Here is a 17951-nt window from a genome sequence, read left to right as displayed (position 1 = left end):
ATCAGCGATGTAGTGTATGCTGTTCAGTGCAGTGAAGAGTGCTCGGACCTCTACATTGGTGAAACCAAACAGCCTCTTCACAAACGAATGGCACAACATAGAAGAGCCACCTCGACAGGACAAGATTCAGCAGTACATCTGCATCTGAAGGAAAAAGGGCACTCTTTTGATGATGCCAATGTCCACATTTTGGACAGGGAAAACAGATGGTTTGAAAGAGGAGTGAAAGAAGCCATCTATGTCCACTGTGAACAACCATCATTGAACAGAGGAGGTGGATTACGTCACCAACTTTCCCCCGCTTACAGTGCTGTCCTGAGCTCCCTTCCCAGACGTCTCAACCCCCATTCACACCTTTGTTCCAGTGACCTCAATAGGCCACAGGAAACAATGGAGCGGAGTCCTAAATTGGTTTCAACTGAAACCACTGATTAAATATGACCCACGCCCCCTTCACACCTGGGCACATGTGTTCAAGCACATGATCAATAGAGGGTCATAACCACCTCCAGGGGACTACGCCCACAGGGGTTTAAATACCTGGGTCTCTCCACCTTTGGTTGAGAACTGAAGAAGCCTTTCGGATGAGAGGTGAAACGTCTTCAAGAAACAAAAAGAAGTCCAGTCGCCTTTTTCAAGCTCCAGAGATTACTTTTAACTAACTTTGCTTCTTAATTTAATGTTTGTCAGACTTACGCTGTGACAGCTGTGAGTAAAAGGGATTTATGACTTATCATTACCAACAAACTCCTCAAAATGTAGACTGGCATCAGTTGTTGATTATAAAACTTTCTCTGCGAGATCGGTCAAATCTTCTTCTTCTTCTGTAAGCTTTATTCATGCTGGACATTCCTATTTGGCTCATTAGCACTACTGGTGTTTCGGCATGGAATTACATCCACCTATAATTTGATCCTCACTCTCGAACAAAGGACAGATGAGTGACAGGACAGGGGCACTTCAGGGGGCCAATCAGATTTCAGATAGGGCCAATGCCCCTGTGGCCCCACCCCTAGAACCGCCCCTGGCTGGGAGACTAATGAGAGGAAGATGGCAGAAGCTGCAGGATCCACATGAGAGAAAAGCAGGAACAGATTCACTCTGAGTCATTCCTTTGATTCCAATCAGCACATTTATTGATCATCAGTATTCACATTAAACATGTTTTCCAGTTGAGATTGTTGGCTAAAGTGAAGCGTTATCTTTCTTATGACTTTGAAAGAGTCATACACACTTTTATCATGTCAGGACTGGATTACTGTAATTCTCTGTATGTTGGTTTACCACAGTCATCTCTCCGTCGGCTTCAACTGGTCCAGAATGCTGCTGCTCGACTTTTAACAGGGACGAGGAAGCCTGAGCATATTACTCCAGTTTTAGCTTCACTTCATTGGCTTCCTGTCAATTTTAGTATCAATTTGAAGATTTTGATTGTTTTTAAGATGTTAAACTGGCTGGCTGTATTTGTGTGATCTTATCCATGTCCACACTCCTGTCAGAGCATTGAGGTCAGCCAATCAGATGATCCTAAAAATTCCCAGGTCCAGACTCAAGAATAGAGGTGATGGAGCCTTTTCAGTCATTGCTCCGAGCCTCTGGAATGTCCTACCATTCCATATTAGAACTGCTGGGACTGTTTCTACATTTAAGTCACTGCTCAAGACCCACTTCTTCTCTCTGGCTGTTAATTCGAGCTGATCTTGACATTTTGTATTTATTATTATATTTAGTTTGGATCTTTGTTGTTTTTCTTTTATGCCTGTGAAGCAGTTTGGTCCACTCTGTTTAAATGTGCTATATAAATAAATTTGACATTGACATTAAGCAGTGTAGGCTCCGCCCACTGAGGTCACATGATTCAAGGAACATCTCCAAGCACAAACACACCTCCACCAGTTCTCCCACTGAACCACTAGATGTCTTTATTTAAATGATTGCAGACATATACCCCCCCCCCCCCCCAGCAGGGCTCAGATCCCATGTTTCCTGTTATTATGTGAAAAAGCAGAAAAAAATCTACCAGTACAGATTTTCACACTTTTTTCATGTGCTGAACAATTCTGACCTGATGGACGATATAAATGAAGCAGGTGAGACAGATGGTTGTATCAATATTAATGTTCTGCTAATATATGAAAAACTACTTTAAGGAAAACACTGAAACTTATAGATGGACACATATTTGATCTCCAAGCACCAAAACCTGATGTGTAAGTCCTAAAAACATTGTGTCTATGATGGAGATGTTGTTGGAGGCCTTTCCAGGTGATGTTCTCCTGACTGTGATCCAGAATGAAGCCTGAAAAGCTGAAGCCAGTGTCAGACAGAGACTCTGCAGAGACTGTGTAGAAGGACAGAGCAGCAGCAGAGCATCCAGATCCACTGATGATCCTCTGGCAGATCCACAGGGACACACAGGGATGATGGTGGACTCTACATTGTGTCTGACAGTGGAGCTGTTCTCAGAGCAGTTCACTCTGCAGCACTGACAGTCATCTGCACTTCTTCTCATTCCTCTGTCAGTCACTGCTGGATGAAGCTCTCCTCTCCACTCCACCTCCCAGTAACATGGCCCAGTCAGAGCGTCTCTGCACACAAGCTGCTGCTGCTTCAAGCTCTCTGGATCATCAGGACACAGCTCCTCCTCTCTCAGCACACACACCGTCCTGTTTACCTCCACCTGCAGAGAGAAGAAGAAAGAGCAGAGGAGATAAATGAGTGTTTCCAGAGACTCTTCATCAGCTGTCAGTCAGTGATGCAGCACATCCAGTATAAAGAGCAGCAGGGCCTTCAGTCCTGGGACTGTACTAGTACTCGTTGTTTCACTTTGGATTTGGATCGAAGTTCATCCAAATGTTTTTCCCTCCTAGTTTTAGTTTGGAGTCTCATGAACTCTAATAACCTTGGTCTGTCCACTCTGAGCTCTTTAGGAACCCCAACAACAACCCCAACAATTCATAGGAGATGTTTCAGTCCCTCATGTAATGGTTCCAGCTGTTAATTGGAGGAACTCCATCCAAACATCTGCTCTCACAAAGTTCTTCATCACCTACAAACTGTTTCCTTCACTCCTTTAAGCTGGAAAATGAATGCAGTCATTGGTCCATGTTGGGAAAATGTCTGCATGCTGCTTTGTTCAGAGAGCTGATTGGCTGCTGACAATGAACTGATGCTGCATCAGAGCATGTGAGCTTTCCAGGAGCCGTTACTATGGTGAGCTAAAAGCTCCCAGAGTCAGCCAGTGTTTGTTAGAGCAAAAAGGCCCAAACAGGAAGTGTTTGTGTCCAATCCTGAAGCCTGTCACCATCCTCCTCTCACAGCTTCACTGAGGAAAGCAGCCACTGAGAAGGCTGCAGCTTTACAGGAAACACTGGATCTTTGCTTTCATACTAACTGTGTTTAGTACAATACTGCTGAGAGCAGCATGGACTCACTCCAACCCTCTACTTACTGCAGTGTCTCCAGTCTGCAGTGTGGACTCTCCTTAAGATCAGACAGCTGCTTCACATCTGGATCCTGCAGGTTGTTTCTCCTCAGGTCCAGCTCTCTCAGATGGGAGGGGTTGGATTTCAGAGCTGCTGCCAGATAATCACAGCTGATCTCTGACAAACCACAGAGCTCCAATCTGTATAAAGAATCAAAGATGTGAGTTTATTAGACAAAGTGTGAAATCATTCAGTGTTTCATAATCAGAGCTGAAGAAGGTTCAGAATGGAGAAGTTTAGAAAAACTCCAAACAGCTGAAGCCAACAGGATGCAGCTTCAAACAGGAATCCAAACTGTGCAGAGTTTTCAGACTATCTGCCCGATGCAGCCACTTTGAGTTTGGACATTTGAATCTCTGTTCTAGGACTAAGTCCTTCAATCATTTCTTCCAGTTGGTCCAACAAGACAGACTCAGTATTGGACATGTGTTCTGGCTCCATGAGGGGAGCTTCTAAATCTGATGTGATGGCCCCTCTGGCTCTGTCAGATCTCAGTACTGAAGAGAGGTCAAACTGAGCACACAGTTGTTCCAGTCTGGACCAAAGACTCTATACTGGAACTGAGGGACTGCTCTGACTGCACCCACTGGGACTGTTTAAAGGCTCATGTTCTGACTCAGATCATCTATTTCTACTTCCATTTCTTTGGCTCAAAAATGGGGATTCCTGTGAAAACAGGAACTATTTTCCCCAATAACGAGCCCTGGATCAGTAAATCACTGAAACATGTTCTCAGTCAGAAGAAGCTGTCTTGTTCTGAGGGAGAGAATCCAAAGATTGAGGCACAGAAACTTGTTCAAAGAGAGATAAAGCAGCTAAAATCAGGTCTAAAAGGAAAGCAGAGGATGAGCTGAATAAAGGACACTCAAGGCTGGCTTGGAAAGGAATGAAGTCCATGGTGGGGATGCAGAACAAGGACAAAAGGGCATTTTTTCCTGATAAATCTGATCCTGAATCAGCAGCAGAGTCAGACTCATCTGATTCCAGCTCTGATCTCATTGATTTCAATGAAGAGCTTCTGATTTTAGGAAAGGGGTTGTAGGCTCTAAGCTTCACACTGATGAGGTGTTTGTGTGTAAATCTCTTAGTGGGCTCACAGAGAGAAAAAGCCCTGGTCCTGATGCTTTGGGAGGGAAATGATGGAAGTGTTGGTGAGGAACTGAGTGGGGGGAGATGTTCAGACATTTTCCAGTCCTCCTTGGAACAACAGGAAGTTCCAGCATATGGAAAGAATCTATTGTGGTGCCAGTGGTAAAGGTTCAGTCTCCTATGGCCCTCAGTGATGATGGTCCTGTGACCCTCACGTCCTTGTTATGAAGACATTTGAACACAATGTCAGATGTGACCTTTGACACAAAGTGCTGACATGTTGGAGCCCTTACAGTCTGCCTACAGGGCAAAGAGGGGAGTGGAGGACGCTCCGGCTGCTCTGTTAAATCTTGTACTGAGGCACCTGGAGGGAAATAAGAAGCATGCATGTTTGCTTTTTACTGACTTTTCTTCTGCTCTGAAAACAATTCAGACACATCTTCCTGCACACAGGCTCTGAGCTCATTTTAATGTGGATTTTAGCTCAGTGACTTTGGAACAAACACATCTCAGAGGGTCCAGGTTCATGGACGCTGTCCAGTAGGCTCTCATCTTCTACTGGATCCCCTCAGGGCTGTGAGCTTCCACCTCTGTGGTCTCTCTGATATACTAATGAGTGTCAGAGCAATCAGAGATCAGGATTGGTCCTTCAGGATGCTGATGACTCTGGAATCAGGAGTCTTCTGGATGCTGTGGAGTCCCATCATGGCCCAGTCCTTGATCAGTGTGTTAGCTGCTGTGACCAGTCTGTCTCCAGGCTCCAAATAAATAGTCTGGACCTAACTCCCACCCACACCACCCTGTGGCCCCCACCACCTCCACCTCCATGTCAGAGGAACTAATTGTAATGTTCAGACTGCAGTGAAACTTCCTCCACTAGGTGGCAGTGTTTGATGAGAAAGTGTTAGTGTAGCTGCCCTGTAGGCAGGAACAGGAAAATGCAGGATTTGTCCTGAAATTGGGAATAGTGGTTAGCACTATGGCCTTAAAGCAAGAAGGTTCTAGGTTGGAGCTTCTTGGTCAGCTGGGCCTTTCTGTGGACTTTGGAGGTTCTCCCACAGTCCAATGAAATGCTGCTTAGGTTCATTGGTGCTTCTAAATTGGCTGTAGGTGTGGATGTGAGAGTGTGTGCTTCTCTGTGATGGACTGCTCACCTGTTCAGGTGTACCACGCTGTTCCCTTCATCAAAGTTACCAATAAAGTTCCAAAGAAGAAAGAATGCAGAGAAATGTGCTGATTTAAAGCCTTTGAAGTGCTTCAGATGATATCTGTCCACTTGTGTCCACTAATTGATGAATGTCAGCTCTCTAATGCAGCTTTGATCTTCACAGTCTGCTTTATGAAGCTCATTCTAACCCTGAATGTCAGAGTGTTCCTCCTTCTCTTTGCCATCATTCATGGTGGCAGTGGAGGACATTTGGATGTTGGACTGTGTTTTGGATGTTGTGTGTCTGTTTTGTGTTGGACTGCTGTCTGTAAAGCAAACGGCCATTTTGGTTTGGATTTCAGTGTCAGACAGACTTTAAGGTGGAATGAAGTGTTTGAGAGTTTCACAGTGAATTATCCAGTGGAGGATTTTTCTTCTTCTTTGAAGCTTTGAAATGTCAACATTGTTCTGCTACAGTCAATGGACTAAAGCAGAGAAGAAGAACACAGACTTTACCATGAAGATCCTCAGTGTGGATCAGTATAATATCAGCCTTATGTCTGCAGTTTAGTGTTTCACATCAGATTCATCTCAGCACAACTAAAACATGGAGACTGACCTCAGAGTTTCAAGAACACATCGTGGACTCTCCAGAAAACCACACAGATGCTTCACTCCTGAATCCTGCAGCATCTTGTTGTTGGAGGTCGAGATCCAGGGGTCGTTACTCAGGTCCAGCTCTCTCAGATGGGAGGGGTTGGACTTCAGAGCTGCTGCCAGATAATCACAGCTGATCTCTGACAAACCACAGTCCCTCAATCTGTATAAAGAATCAAAGATGTGAGTTTATTAGACAAAGTTTGAGCTTGAAATCATTAATATTGTACCACTGTTAACAACATCACATTGTGTTGGAATAAAGTTTAGTTTTGTGAATAAATGTGTGAAATGCTCCTAAATCTAAAGTGAAAATAAAGCTGATGACATTTGATTTGCTGCAGTTTCTTTGTGAGGGAGCAGTACATACAAACAGCTGCAGAGGGCGTGTCTGATGGATTGAACATCAAACAGGAAGTGTTGAGCTGAAATCTGCTCAGAATGAGTGCAGGTGCAGGTGTGTCACAGGTGAATGTGGGTGGACTGTCACACTGTGTCACAGCGTAGCACGAGCGCACTAACATCCACTCTGATGGGAGTTTATTAGACAAAGTTTGAAATCATTCAGTGTTTCATAATCAGAGCTGAAGAAGCTTCAATGTACAAGTTTATAACATGGAAACTCCAAACAGCTGAAGCCAACAGGATGCAGCTTCAAACAAACAAGAGAAAATTCTGAGAAAAATTCTGAATTTTTCACATTAAAACTTTATAATAAAAAACTACAAACACTAGAAAAGTCGTGTTGTTCCTTCAAGGAACCTCATGGCTTCACTTTTAAAGGTGAAGTTCTGCAGAGAACGTTCTCAATGCTGAACAACCTGCTGCTAGAATTCATGCTTTGGACTGTGGCTACAATCAGCAGAGGAACCGTCCACCGAGGGTGAAGCTGTTTGCACTTTGGAAGTCCTGGATTCATCACACTGATGTTAATGTTAGCTCACTTATTCTGCCCAACGACCTTTAACCTTTGTTTTAGGGAGAAATGAGCAGACGGTTCACTTGTTCAGCTCAAAGAAAGGTGGTTTATTGACAGGAGCCAAACATTTGTCCAGTCCAGCAGATACTGGATTTAATTTGTCTCTCGTCTTATTTAGAAGCCCTAACAGTGAGACAGGCAGTCAGTGTGGAAATCCTCCTTCTCTGAGTGTGTTTCTGCAGAGCTTTATACCACCCTCTCTCTGCTTTGGTCTTTCTGAGTGAAAATACAAAGTCTGCACATGTATTTATGAGTCCAAGCAGTGATTTAATCCTGCAGCTTAACACACATTTGATTCCCTTTGTGTGAGAACTGCAAGTGTCCAGAGTGAGGACAGGCTGAGAAAGCCACTGCTGCAGATCATCTGTGGGCTCTTTGAGGGAGAGCTGATGGGACAGAGGCTCTCCACCCCTGATGAGACACCAGGACAAATTCAGCACTGTGTGAGGAAGAGGAGGAGGAGGAGGAGCAGCCAGCAGCAGCTGAGAGATGGAGGTAAGAACAGGGGGAGGACAGACAGGCTGTTGTCTCTCTGTGAAGGAGCGCTACAACCGTTTAAAGAGCTCCTTCAAATCCATCGTTTTAGGACATGTTCGAATCCTTTGACCATCAAAGTGGGAGTTTTCAAAGGTGGAAAAAGCTGCCAAAGTGTCTGATGAAGGACATTAGCTAACTGTAATAACATGACAGTGTTGTGTTTACAGGCCCGTGGTCTCTCAGCCTCAGAGACATCACAGACCAATCAAACATCTCAGTTTCATCTCAGCAAAATTCACACTAATGAGATCAAATAGAGATTTTCACGTTCATCTCTGTCAAACGATGCTGAACGAGACGCTCTCACAGCTGATGTCATGGTCGCTAGGCAACCTGAGCGGCCCCCCTAAGCCGGACCGTCCCGTTTAACGGCCGTTCACTTCCGGCCTTCACGGCTTTAGAAGGATGCAGCCCCTGAGCCCCCTGGGATCCAGCTACATGTTCATGAAAAGGTACCTGATCATTTGGCAGCAGTAACAGTAAAGAGGGGAAAATTAATGCCACAGATATTATTTTATGTTTCAGGGACATTATGCAGTGTTAATGGCTGCTGGGATCTTCTTCCATCACAGCTGGTTTTTCCCTGTAGCTCAGTCATTGATCCACACAGGACTGTGGAACATCAGCACTTGGAGAGGGATTTGAACCCTCGTCTTACTTCTGTGAGCTTCCACCTCTGTGATCTCTCTGATATACTAATGAGTGTCAGAGCAATCAGAGATCAGGATTGGTCCTTCAGGATGCTGATGACTCTGGAATCAGGAGTCTTCTGGATGCTGTGGAGTCCCATCATGGCCCAGTCCTTGATCAGTGTGTTAGCTGCTGTGACCAGTCTGTCTCCAGGCTCCAAAGAAACAGTCTGGACCTAACTCCCACCCACACCACCCTGTGGCCCCCACCACTTCCAGCTCCACGTTAGAGGAACTAATTGTAATGTTCAGACTGCAGTGAAACTTCCTCCACTAGGTGGCAGTGTTTGATGAGAAAGTGTTAGTGTAGCTGCCCTGTAGGCAGGAACAGGAAAATGCAGGATTTGTCCTGAAATTGGGAAAAGTGGTTAGCACTATGGCCTTAAAGCAAGAAGGTTCTAGGTTGGAGCTTCTTGGTCAGCTGGGCCTTTCTGTGGACTTTGGAGGTTCTCCCACAGTCCAATGAAATGCTGCTTAGGTTCATTGGTGCTTCTAAATTGGCTGTAGGTGTGGATGTGAGAGTGTGTGCTTCTCTGTGATGGACTGCTCACCTGTTCAGGTGTACCATGCTGTTCCCTTCATCAAAGTTACCAATAAAGTTCCAAAGAAGAAAGAATGCAGAGAAATGTGCTGATTTAAAGCCTTTGAAGTGCTTCAGATGATATCTGTCCACTTGTGTCCACTAATTGATGAATGTCAGCTCTCTAATGCAGCTTTGATCTTCACAGTCTGCTTTATGAAGCTCATTCTAACCCTGAATGTCAGAGTGTTCCTCCTTCTCTTTGCCATCATTCATGGTGGCAGTGGAGGACATTTGGATGTTGGACTGTGTTTTGGATGTTGTGTGTCTGTTTTGTGTTGGACTGCTGTCTGTAAAGCAAACGGCCATTTTGGTTTGGATTTCAGTGTCAGACAGACTTTAAGGTGGAATGAAGTGTTTGAGAGTTTCACAGTGAATTATCCAGTGGAGGATTTTTCTTCTTCTTTGAAGCTTTGAAATGTCAACATTGTTCTGCTACAGTCAATGGACTAAAGCAGAGAAGAAGAACACAGACTTTACCATGAAGATCCTCAGTGTGGATCAGTATAATATCAGCCTTATGTCTGCAGTTTAGTGTTTCACATCAGATTCATCTCAGCACAACTAAAACATGGAGACTGACCTCAGAGTTTCAAGAACACATCGTGGACTCTCCAGAAAACCACACAGATGCTTCACTCCTGAATCCTGCAGGTAGTTCTTGTTGGAGGACCCGTAGTCGTTATTCAGGTCCAGCTCTCTCAGATGGGAGGGGTTGGACTTCAGAGCTGCTGCCAGATAATCACAGCTGATCTCTGACAAACCACAGCCCTTCAATCTGTATAAAGAATCAAAGATGTGAGTTTATTAGACAAAGTTTGAGCTTGAAATCATTAATATTGTACCACTGTTAACAACATCACATTGTGTTGAAATAAAGTTTAGTTTTGTGAATAAATGTGTGAAATGCTCCTAAATCTAAAGTGAAAATAAAGCTGATGACATTTGATTTGCTGCAGTTTCTTTGTGAGGGAGCAGTACATACAAACAGCTGCAGAGGGCGTGTCTGATGGATTGAACATCAAACAGGAAGTGTTGAGCTGAAATCTGCTCAGAATGAGTGCAGGTGCAGGTGTGTCACAGGTGAATGTGGGTGGACTGTCACACTGTGTCACAGCGTAGCACGAGCGCACTAACATCCACTCTGATGGGAGTTTATTAGACAAAGTTTGAAATCATTCAGTGTTTCATAATCAGAGCTGAAGAAGCTTCAATGTACAAGTTTATAACATGGAAACTCCAAACAGCTGAAGCCAACAGGATGCAGCTTCAAACAAACAAGAGAAAATTCTGAGAAAAATTCTGAATTTTTCACATTAAAACTTTATAATAAAAACTACAAACACTTGAAAAGTCGTGTTGTTCCTTCAAGGAACCTCATGGCTTCACTTTTAAAGGTGAAGTTCTGCAGAGAACGTTCTCAATGCTGAACAACCTGCTGCTAGAATTCATTCTTTTGACTGTGGCTACAATCAGCAGAGGAACCGTCCACCGAGGGTGAAGCTGTTTGCACTTTGGAAGTCCTGGATTCATCACACTGATGTTAATGTTAGCTCACTTATTGTGCCCAACGACCTTTAACCTTTGTTTTAGGGAGAAACGAGCAGACGGTTCACTCGTTCAGCTCAAAGGAAGGTGGTTTATTGACAGGAGCCAAACATTTGTCCAGTCCAGCAGATACTGGATTTAATTTGTCTCTCGTCTTATTTAGAAGCCCTAACAGTGAGACAGGCAGTCAGTGTGGAAATCCTCCTTCTCTGAGTGTGTTTCTGCAGAGCTTTATACCACCCTCTCTCTGCTTTGGTCTTTCTGAGTGAAAATACAAAGTCTGCACATGTATTTATGAGTCCAAGCAGTGATTTAATCCTGCAGCTTAACACACATTTGATTCCCTTTGTGTGAGAACTGCAAGTGTCCAGAGTGAGGACAGGCTGAGAAAGCCACTGCTGCAGATCATCTGTGGGCTCTTTGAGGGAGAGCTGATGGGACAGAGGCTCTCCACCCCTGATGAGACACCAGGACAAATTCAGCACTGTGTGAGGAAGAGGAGGAGGAGGAGGAGCAGCCAGCAGCAGCTGAGAGATGGAGGTAAGAACAGGGGGAGGACAGACAGGCTGTTGTCTCTCTGTGAAGGAGCGCTACAACCGTTTAAAGAGCTCCTTCAAATCCATCGTTTTAGGACATGTTAGAATCCTTTGACCATCAAAGTGGGAGTTTTCAAAGGTGGAAAAAGCTGCCAAAGTGTCTGATGAAGGACATTAGCTAACTGTAATAACATGACAGTGTTGTGTTTACAGGCCCGTGGTCTCTCAGCCTCAGAGACATCACAGACCAATCAAACATCTCAGTTTCATCTCAGCAAAATTCACACTAATGAGATCAAATGGAGATTTTCACGTTCATCTCTGTCAAACGATGCTGAACGAGACGCTCTCACAGCTGATGTCATGGTCGCTAGGCAACCTGAGCGGCCCCCCGTAGGCCGGACCGTCCCGTTTAACGGCCGTTCACTTCCGGCCTTCACGGCTTTAGAAGGATGCAGCCCCTGAGCCCCCTGGGATCCAGCTACATGTTCATGAAAAGGTACCTGATCATTTGGCAGCAGTAACAGTAAAGAGGGGAAAATTAATGCCACAGATATTATTTTGATGTTTCAGGGACATTATGCAGTGTTAATGGCTGCTGGGATCTTCTTCCATCACAGCTGGTTTTTCCCTGTAGCTCAGTCATTGATCCACACAGGACTGTGGAACATCAGCACTTGGAGAGGGATTTGAACCCTCGTCTTACTTCTGTGAGCTTCCACCTCTGTGATCTCTCTGATATACTAATGAGTGTCAGAGAAATCAGAGATCAGGATTGGTCCTTCAGGATGCTGATGACTCTGGAATCAGGAGTCTTCTGGATGCTGTGGAGTCCCATCATGGCCCAGTCCTTGATCAGTGTGTTAGCTGCTGTGACCAGTCTGTCTCCAGGCTCCAAAGAAACAGTCTGGACCTAACTCCCACCCACACCACCCTGTGGCCCCCACCCACACCATCCTGTGGCCCCCACCACTTCCACCTCCACGTTAGAGGAACTAATTGTAATGTTCAGACTGCAGTGAAACTTCCTCCACTAGGTGGCAGTGTTTGATGAGAAAGTGTTAGTGTAGCTGCCCTGTAGGCAGGAACAGGAAAATGCAGGATTTGTCCTGAAATTGGGAAAAGTGGTTAGCACTATGGCCTTAAAGCAAGAAGGTTCTAGGTTGGAGCTTCTTGGTCAGCTGGGCCTTTCTGTGGACTTTGGAGGTTCTCCCACAGTCCAATGAAATGCTGCTTAGGTTCATTGGTGCTTCTAAATTGGCTGTAGGTGTGGATGTGAGAGTGTGTGCTTCTCTGTGATGGACTGCTCACCTGTCCAGGTGGACCACGCTGTTCCCTTCATCAAAGTTACCAATAAAGTTCCAAAGAAGAAAGAATGCAGAGAAATGTGCTGATTTAAAGCCTTTGAAGTGCTTCAGATGATATCTGTCCACTTGTGTCCACTAATTGATGAATGTCAGCTCTCTAATGCAGCTTTGATCTTCACAGTCTGCTTTATGAAGCTCATTCTAACCCTGAATGTCAGAGTGTTCCTCCTTCTCTTTGCCATCATTCATGGTGGCAGTGGAGGACATTTGGATGTTGGACTGTGTTTTGGATGTTGTGTGTCTGTTTTGTGTTGGACTGCTGTCTGTAAAGCAAACGGCCATTTTGGTTTGGATTTCAGTGTCAGACAGACTTTAAGGTGGAATGAAGTGTTTGAGAGTTTCACAGTGAATTATCCAGTGGAGGATTTTTCTTCTTCTTTGAAGCTTTGAAATGTCAACATTGTTCTGCTACAGTCAATGGACTAAAGCAGAGAAGAAGAACACAGACTTTACCATGAAGATCCTCAGTGTGGATCAGTATAATATCAGCCTTATGTCTGCAGTTTAGTGTTTCACATCAGATTCATCTCAGCACAACTAAAACATGGAGACTGACCTCAGAGTTTCAAGAAGACATCGTGGACTCTCCAGAAAACCACACAGATGCTTCACTCTTGAATCCTGCAGCTTTTTGTTGGTGAACAACCCCACGTTCCAGAACCTGTAGTTGTTCCAGCTCAGGTCCAGCTCTCTCAGATGGGAGGGGTTGGACTTCAGAGCTGCTGCCAGATAATCACAGCTGATCTCTGACAAACCACAGTCCTCCAATCTGTATAAAGAATCAAAGATGTGAGTCTATTAGACAAAGTTTGAGCTTGAAATCATTAATATTGTACCACTGTTAACAACATCACATTGTGTTGGAATAAAGTTTAGTTTTGTGAATAAATGTGTGAAATGCTCCTAAATATAAAGTGAAAATAAAGCTGATGAGACTTCCGGTCTGGCGAGCGAGGGAATGGCAGCGTAGGTGAACTTGCTCCCGACATAAAAATCTAAAATAGCCCACAGTGACCCGAATTCGTAGTGACTACGTACTAAAGTAAAAATTAAGAGTGAGGGCTTCACGATGCCAAAGGGGAAAAACAGTAAGAAATCTACACATGGTGAACCAAGTGAGGGAGACGGAGTCGACCAAACTTCACCTGCTAACAGCGCCGTTGAGGATAACGACATGCTAACAGACATGAGGGAACAAGCTAGCAACGCGAGCCTGGACCTCATACTCAGAGAACTGAGAGAATTTAGGAAAGATAATAATATGCAACTGAAGGAAATCCGAGAGGATATAAATAACACAAATAAGAGAGTCGAGGAGGCTGAAGAAAGATTACTGAATGCTGAAACTCAAATACAAGTTAACGAGGAGGCAGTAAAGATGATGCTCAAACTACACATGGAAATGGACGCGAAGTTAACGGACCTAGAGGGACGGTCCAGAAGAGAAAACATCAGAATATACGGCATTAAAGAGGGAGCAGAAGACAACGCCCCATCAGTGATGACTTTTGTGGAAAGCCTATTGAGGAGTAAACTGGAGATGCCAGATTCAGCGGAGCTGCGAGTCGAAAGAGCACATCGCGCTCTGGTGCCAAAACCGCCTCCAAATGCGGCACCAAGATCCATCGTGGCAAAAATGGCCAGCTACAGGACGAAAGAACAAATACTAAAACTAGCCTGGCAGAAACGTGGGTTTGAATACCTGGGAAACAAGGTTAATTTGGACCACGATTATGCACCCGAAGTTCTGAAGCAGCGGAGGGACTATGCGGAGGTGAAATCAGTGTTAAAGGAGAAAAAGATCCGGTTCCAAACCCCATTCCCAGCAAAGATGAGAGTTTTCTATCCAGAAGGCACCGTGGTATATGGCTCAGCAGAGGAAGCGACCGGCGACTTGGCAAAGAGGGGATTCCCGGTAACGGTCATCAAACGCCCGGAAACTTTAATGGAACAGATTGAGCGTCTCTCGTGGCGCACAGAGAGAAAGACCAGGAGCCACAGGAGTGGGGAGCGGACCCGGGACTACAAGGAGAGACTTCAAGCGTTCAGACGCCAAGATCGGGAATAACAACAATACATGATGAAGATGTTAAGCAATGTAAATCGGTGGTGAGTGTATATGGCTCCCCCTCTTTGTTTTTCTCTTGTTTCTTACGTGGAGATATACTATGAAAAAAACAGTTTAAGTGTGAATGTACACTATTGGAGATTCCTATAATTAAAAAATAATAAACAAATAATATAATAAATAAATGAACAGGAATTAAGCATGGCAAAAAAGACAATGAAAACGGTCGGGCATCTCACATGGGCTGCCAAAGAAAGGGACATTAGCCAGATGGCAAAGGAAGGCCCTTTCTCACCATCAGGTGAGAGAGGCCCACCCTCGAAACCCCCCTTCTACCGGGGTTTATTCAGGGTCATACCAAAGACCCCACAGTTGGAAGTAAATTTATCTGTTTTTCATTTCATTGTTACTCAAGAACAACAAAGTGTTTCATTTGTTGTTATAGTTCTTCGCAGTTCTAAGGTTGAAATGAGGTTTGCTTATGTAGGTTCAGGGAGAGGGTGGATTGTATGGGGTTCGGCCACACTCAAAATAACCAGAAGCTTAGAGTATGGTTAATAGTAAGATAAAAGTAATCTCCTATAACGTGAATGGTCTGCTGAGTCCAATAAAACGTAGTAGGATTATAACTAAGATGAGAAAGGAACAAGCCCACATAGTATACCTACAGGAAACTCATTTGGATTTAAAGGAACATGAGAAATTGAAAAGAATGGGATTTACAACTGTCTTCTCTTCTTCATACAAATCCGGGCGAAGGAGAGGAGTCGCTATCCTTCTGTCAGACAAACTACATTTTGAAAAAGTATTTGAGAGAATAGACAAGGAGGGAAGGTTTGTACTGGTGAGGGGAAATATTGAGGGAAATCCAATTACGATGTTAAATATATATGCACCACCAGGAAGCGACATTCATTTCTTTAAAAAAATTGTTGATATGATGATAACTGAGACAGTAGGTCTTCTGATTTGCGGAGGAGATCTGAATATACACTTAAAGCCTAAACTAGATACTTCTAATGGGAAAGCACTGAATACAAGACCATTAATTAAGAAAGTTAATACATTACTCAAAGAGGTAGGCTTAATTGATATATGGAGATACCTACACCCTAAACAAAGGGATTACACTCACTACTCCACACCCCACTCTGTATACACAAGAATAGATTATTTTATAACATTCGGAAAAGACAAGGATAAGATAAACACATGTGAAATTGGAACAATAGACTTAAGCGACCACGCACCCATATATACCTGTCCATTGATCTAAACCTACAAATAAAAAATAACAATTGGAAACTAAACTCAAGTCTTCTCAACGATCCTCTTATAAAAGAACAGATTAAAAAAGAGATTCAATTCTATTTAGAAATGAATGACACAGGAGATGTATCTCCCCCCATTTTATGGGATGCTATGAAGGCTGTACTGAGAGGGAAAATTATAGCACTATCTTCCTACAAAAAAAGATGAGAAATAAGAAATTAGAAGAACTACAGAATAAACTAAAAGAATTAGAGAAAAAACATAAGGAAAAAATAACACAAGAATTATGGGGGGAAATCACAAAAACAAGAAATGAAATTGGAGATTTGACCACACATGAAATTAAGAAAAAATTGATGTTTCTTAAACAAAAATATTATGAAGGTGGATCTAAATCAATGAAAGTTCTGGCTTGGAAACTTAAAAAAAAGATAGCACAGAATACAATCCATAAAATTAAAGATCCAGTCACAAAAACAATCAAAAGTAAACTAAAAGAAGTTCAGGGAGCATTTGAAGTATACTACAGGACGCTGTACTCCAAAAAGGAGGGGGGCAGCATAGCAGAAATAGATCATTTTCTGGATTCTCTGGAATTACCAATGTTAAATAAAGAACAGAATAAAATAATGACGGAGGACATAACAGTAGAGGAGTTAAAAATGGCAATAAGTAAGCTCAAATTAAATAAGTCGCCAGGGTCAGATGGCTATACAGCAGAATGGTATAAGGAGTTAAAGGAGGAGCTAATACCAGTGATACTTCCTACACTGAACTGGGCTTTAAAAAAGGCGGAAACGCCGCCCAGCTGGAAAAAAGCAATAATTTCAGCAATCCCAAAAGAAAATAAAGATAAATTAGAATGTGGATCATACAGACCAATATCAGTTCTGAACATAGATTACAGATTATTTACTTCTATCATGGCCAGGAGACTGGAAAAGCTCATGCCTAAATTGATACACAATGATCAGACAGGCTTCATACGAGAACATCAAACGCAGGACAATATACGACGAACATTACAAATTATTAGTCACATTCAAGAAAATAAAATAGCAGCAATGGTAATTAGTATAGATGCAGAAAAGGCATTCGACTCAGTGAATTGGAGCTTCCTCTATCGAGTACTACGTAGATTTGGGCTACATGAAACAATAATTAAAACAATACAGGCATTATATAGCGAACCCACAGCTAGAGTTAAAGTTAATGGCGGTCTATCAGATAGCTTCGTGTTGGAAAGAGGCACAAGGCAGGGCTGTGCATGCTCACCACTGTTATTTGCATTATATCTGGAACCATTAGCACAATACATAAGACAAAATAAAGAAATAAAGGGCATCAACGTTCATGGGAGAGAGCATAAATTAGCCTGCTATGCAGATGATATTTTAGTCTTTTTGGGTCAACCAACAAGCTCTCTACCTAAATTAATGCTATTGTTTGAATATTTTGGCCACTTATCAGGATATAAAATTAATATAAGTAAAACACAGCTGCTTAAATACAACTATACCCCACCAGAAGAAATAAGGAAAAGGTATCAATTAGCATGGGAAACAGAATTTCTTAAATATTTAGGAATTGTAATATCAAAAAATCTCTCAGAGCTATTTGAACGTAATTATTCACCAGTACAAAAGAAAATGAAAGACGATATAACGAGATGGAGCTTAATCCCATATCTAAGCTTTAGTTCAAGAATAGAGTCTATAAAAATGAGTATTCTCCCCAAACTACTATACTTATTCCAAACCTTGCCAATACAAATAGACCAAAAACAATTCAATGAATGGGACAAACTCCTGTCCAGATACATATGGCAGGGAAAAAAGGCTAGGATCCGATTCAAAACTTTACAGCTGGAAAAAAGGAAGGGAGGATGGGGCCTTCCCTCTCTCAGAGATTACTATTGGGCAGCACAATTAAGACCAATGATATACTGGTGTAATCCTTCATATGATGCCCAGTGGAAAAGCATTGAAGAAGGCCTG

The 17951-nt window shown here is 43.2% G+C and overlaps 1 protein-coding gene across 2 annotated transcripts in view; it reads right to left on the bottom strand.

The window, feature by feature from the left end:
- Window positions 1–1934: 1934 nt before the first annotated feature.
- The window catches only part of LOC115799114 (NACHT, LRR and PYD domains-containing protein 14-like), a 488499-nt gene continuing 472482 nt past the window's right edge, over window positions 1935–17951 (bottom strand). The window contains exons 13-16 of one of the 2 annotated variants that reach the window (XM_030756091.1): window positions 9747–9941; window positions 6341–6541; window positions 3452–3625; window positions 1935–2680 (exon numbers count right to left, since the gene is read on the bottom strand). In XM_030756091.1, coding sequence (XP_030611951.1) covers window positions 2671–2680; window positions 3452–3625; window positions 6341–6541; window positions 9747–9941 — 580 coding nt within the window. In that variant the 3' untranslated portion in view covers window positions 1935–2670. The remainder of the gene's footprint in view (window positions 2681–3451; window positions 3626–6340; window positions 6542–9746; window positions 9942–17951) is intronic. The other variant, XM_030756099.1, reaches the window with a different exon arrangement.

The sequence above is a fragment of the Archocentrus centrarchus genome, chromosome 20, assembly GCF_007364275.1.
Source record: "Archocentrus centrarchus isolate MPI-CPG fArcCen1 chromosome 20, fArcCen1, whole genome shotgun sequence".
Taxonomy (NCBI): Eukaryota; Metazoa; Chordata; class Actinopteri; order Cichliformes; family Cichlidae; genus Archocentrus; species Archocentrus centrarchus.
The sequence above is the reverse complement of the archived record's forward strand: the minus strand, read 5'-3'. Positions and strand labels throughout refer to the sequence as shown.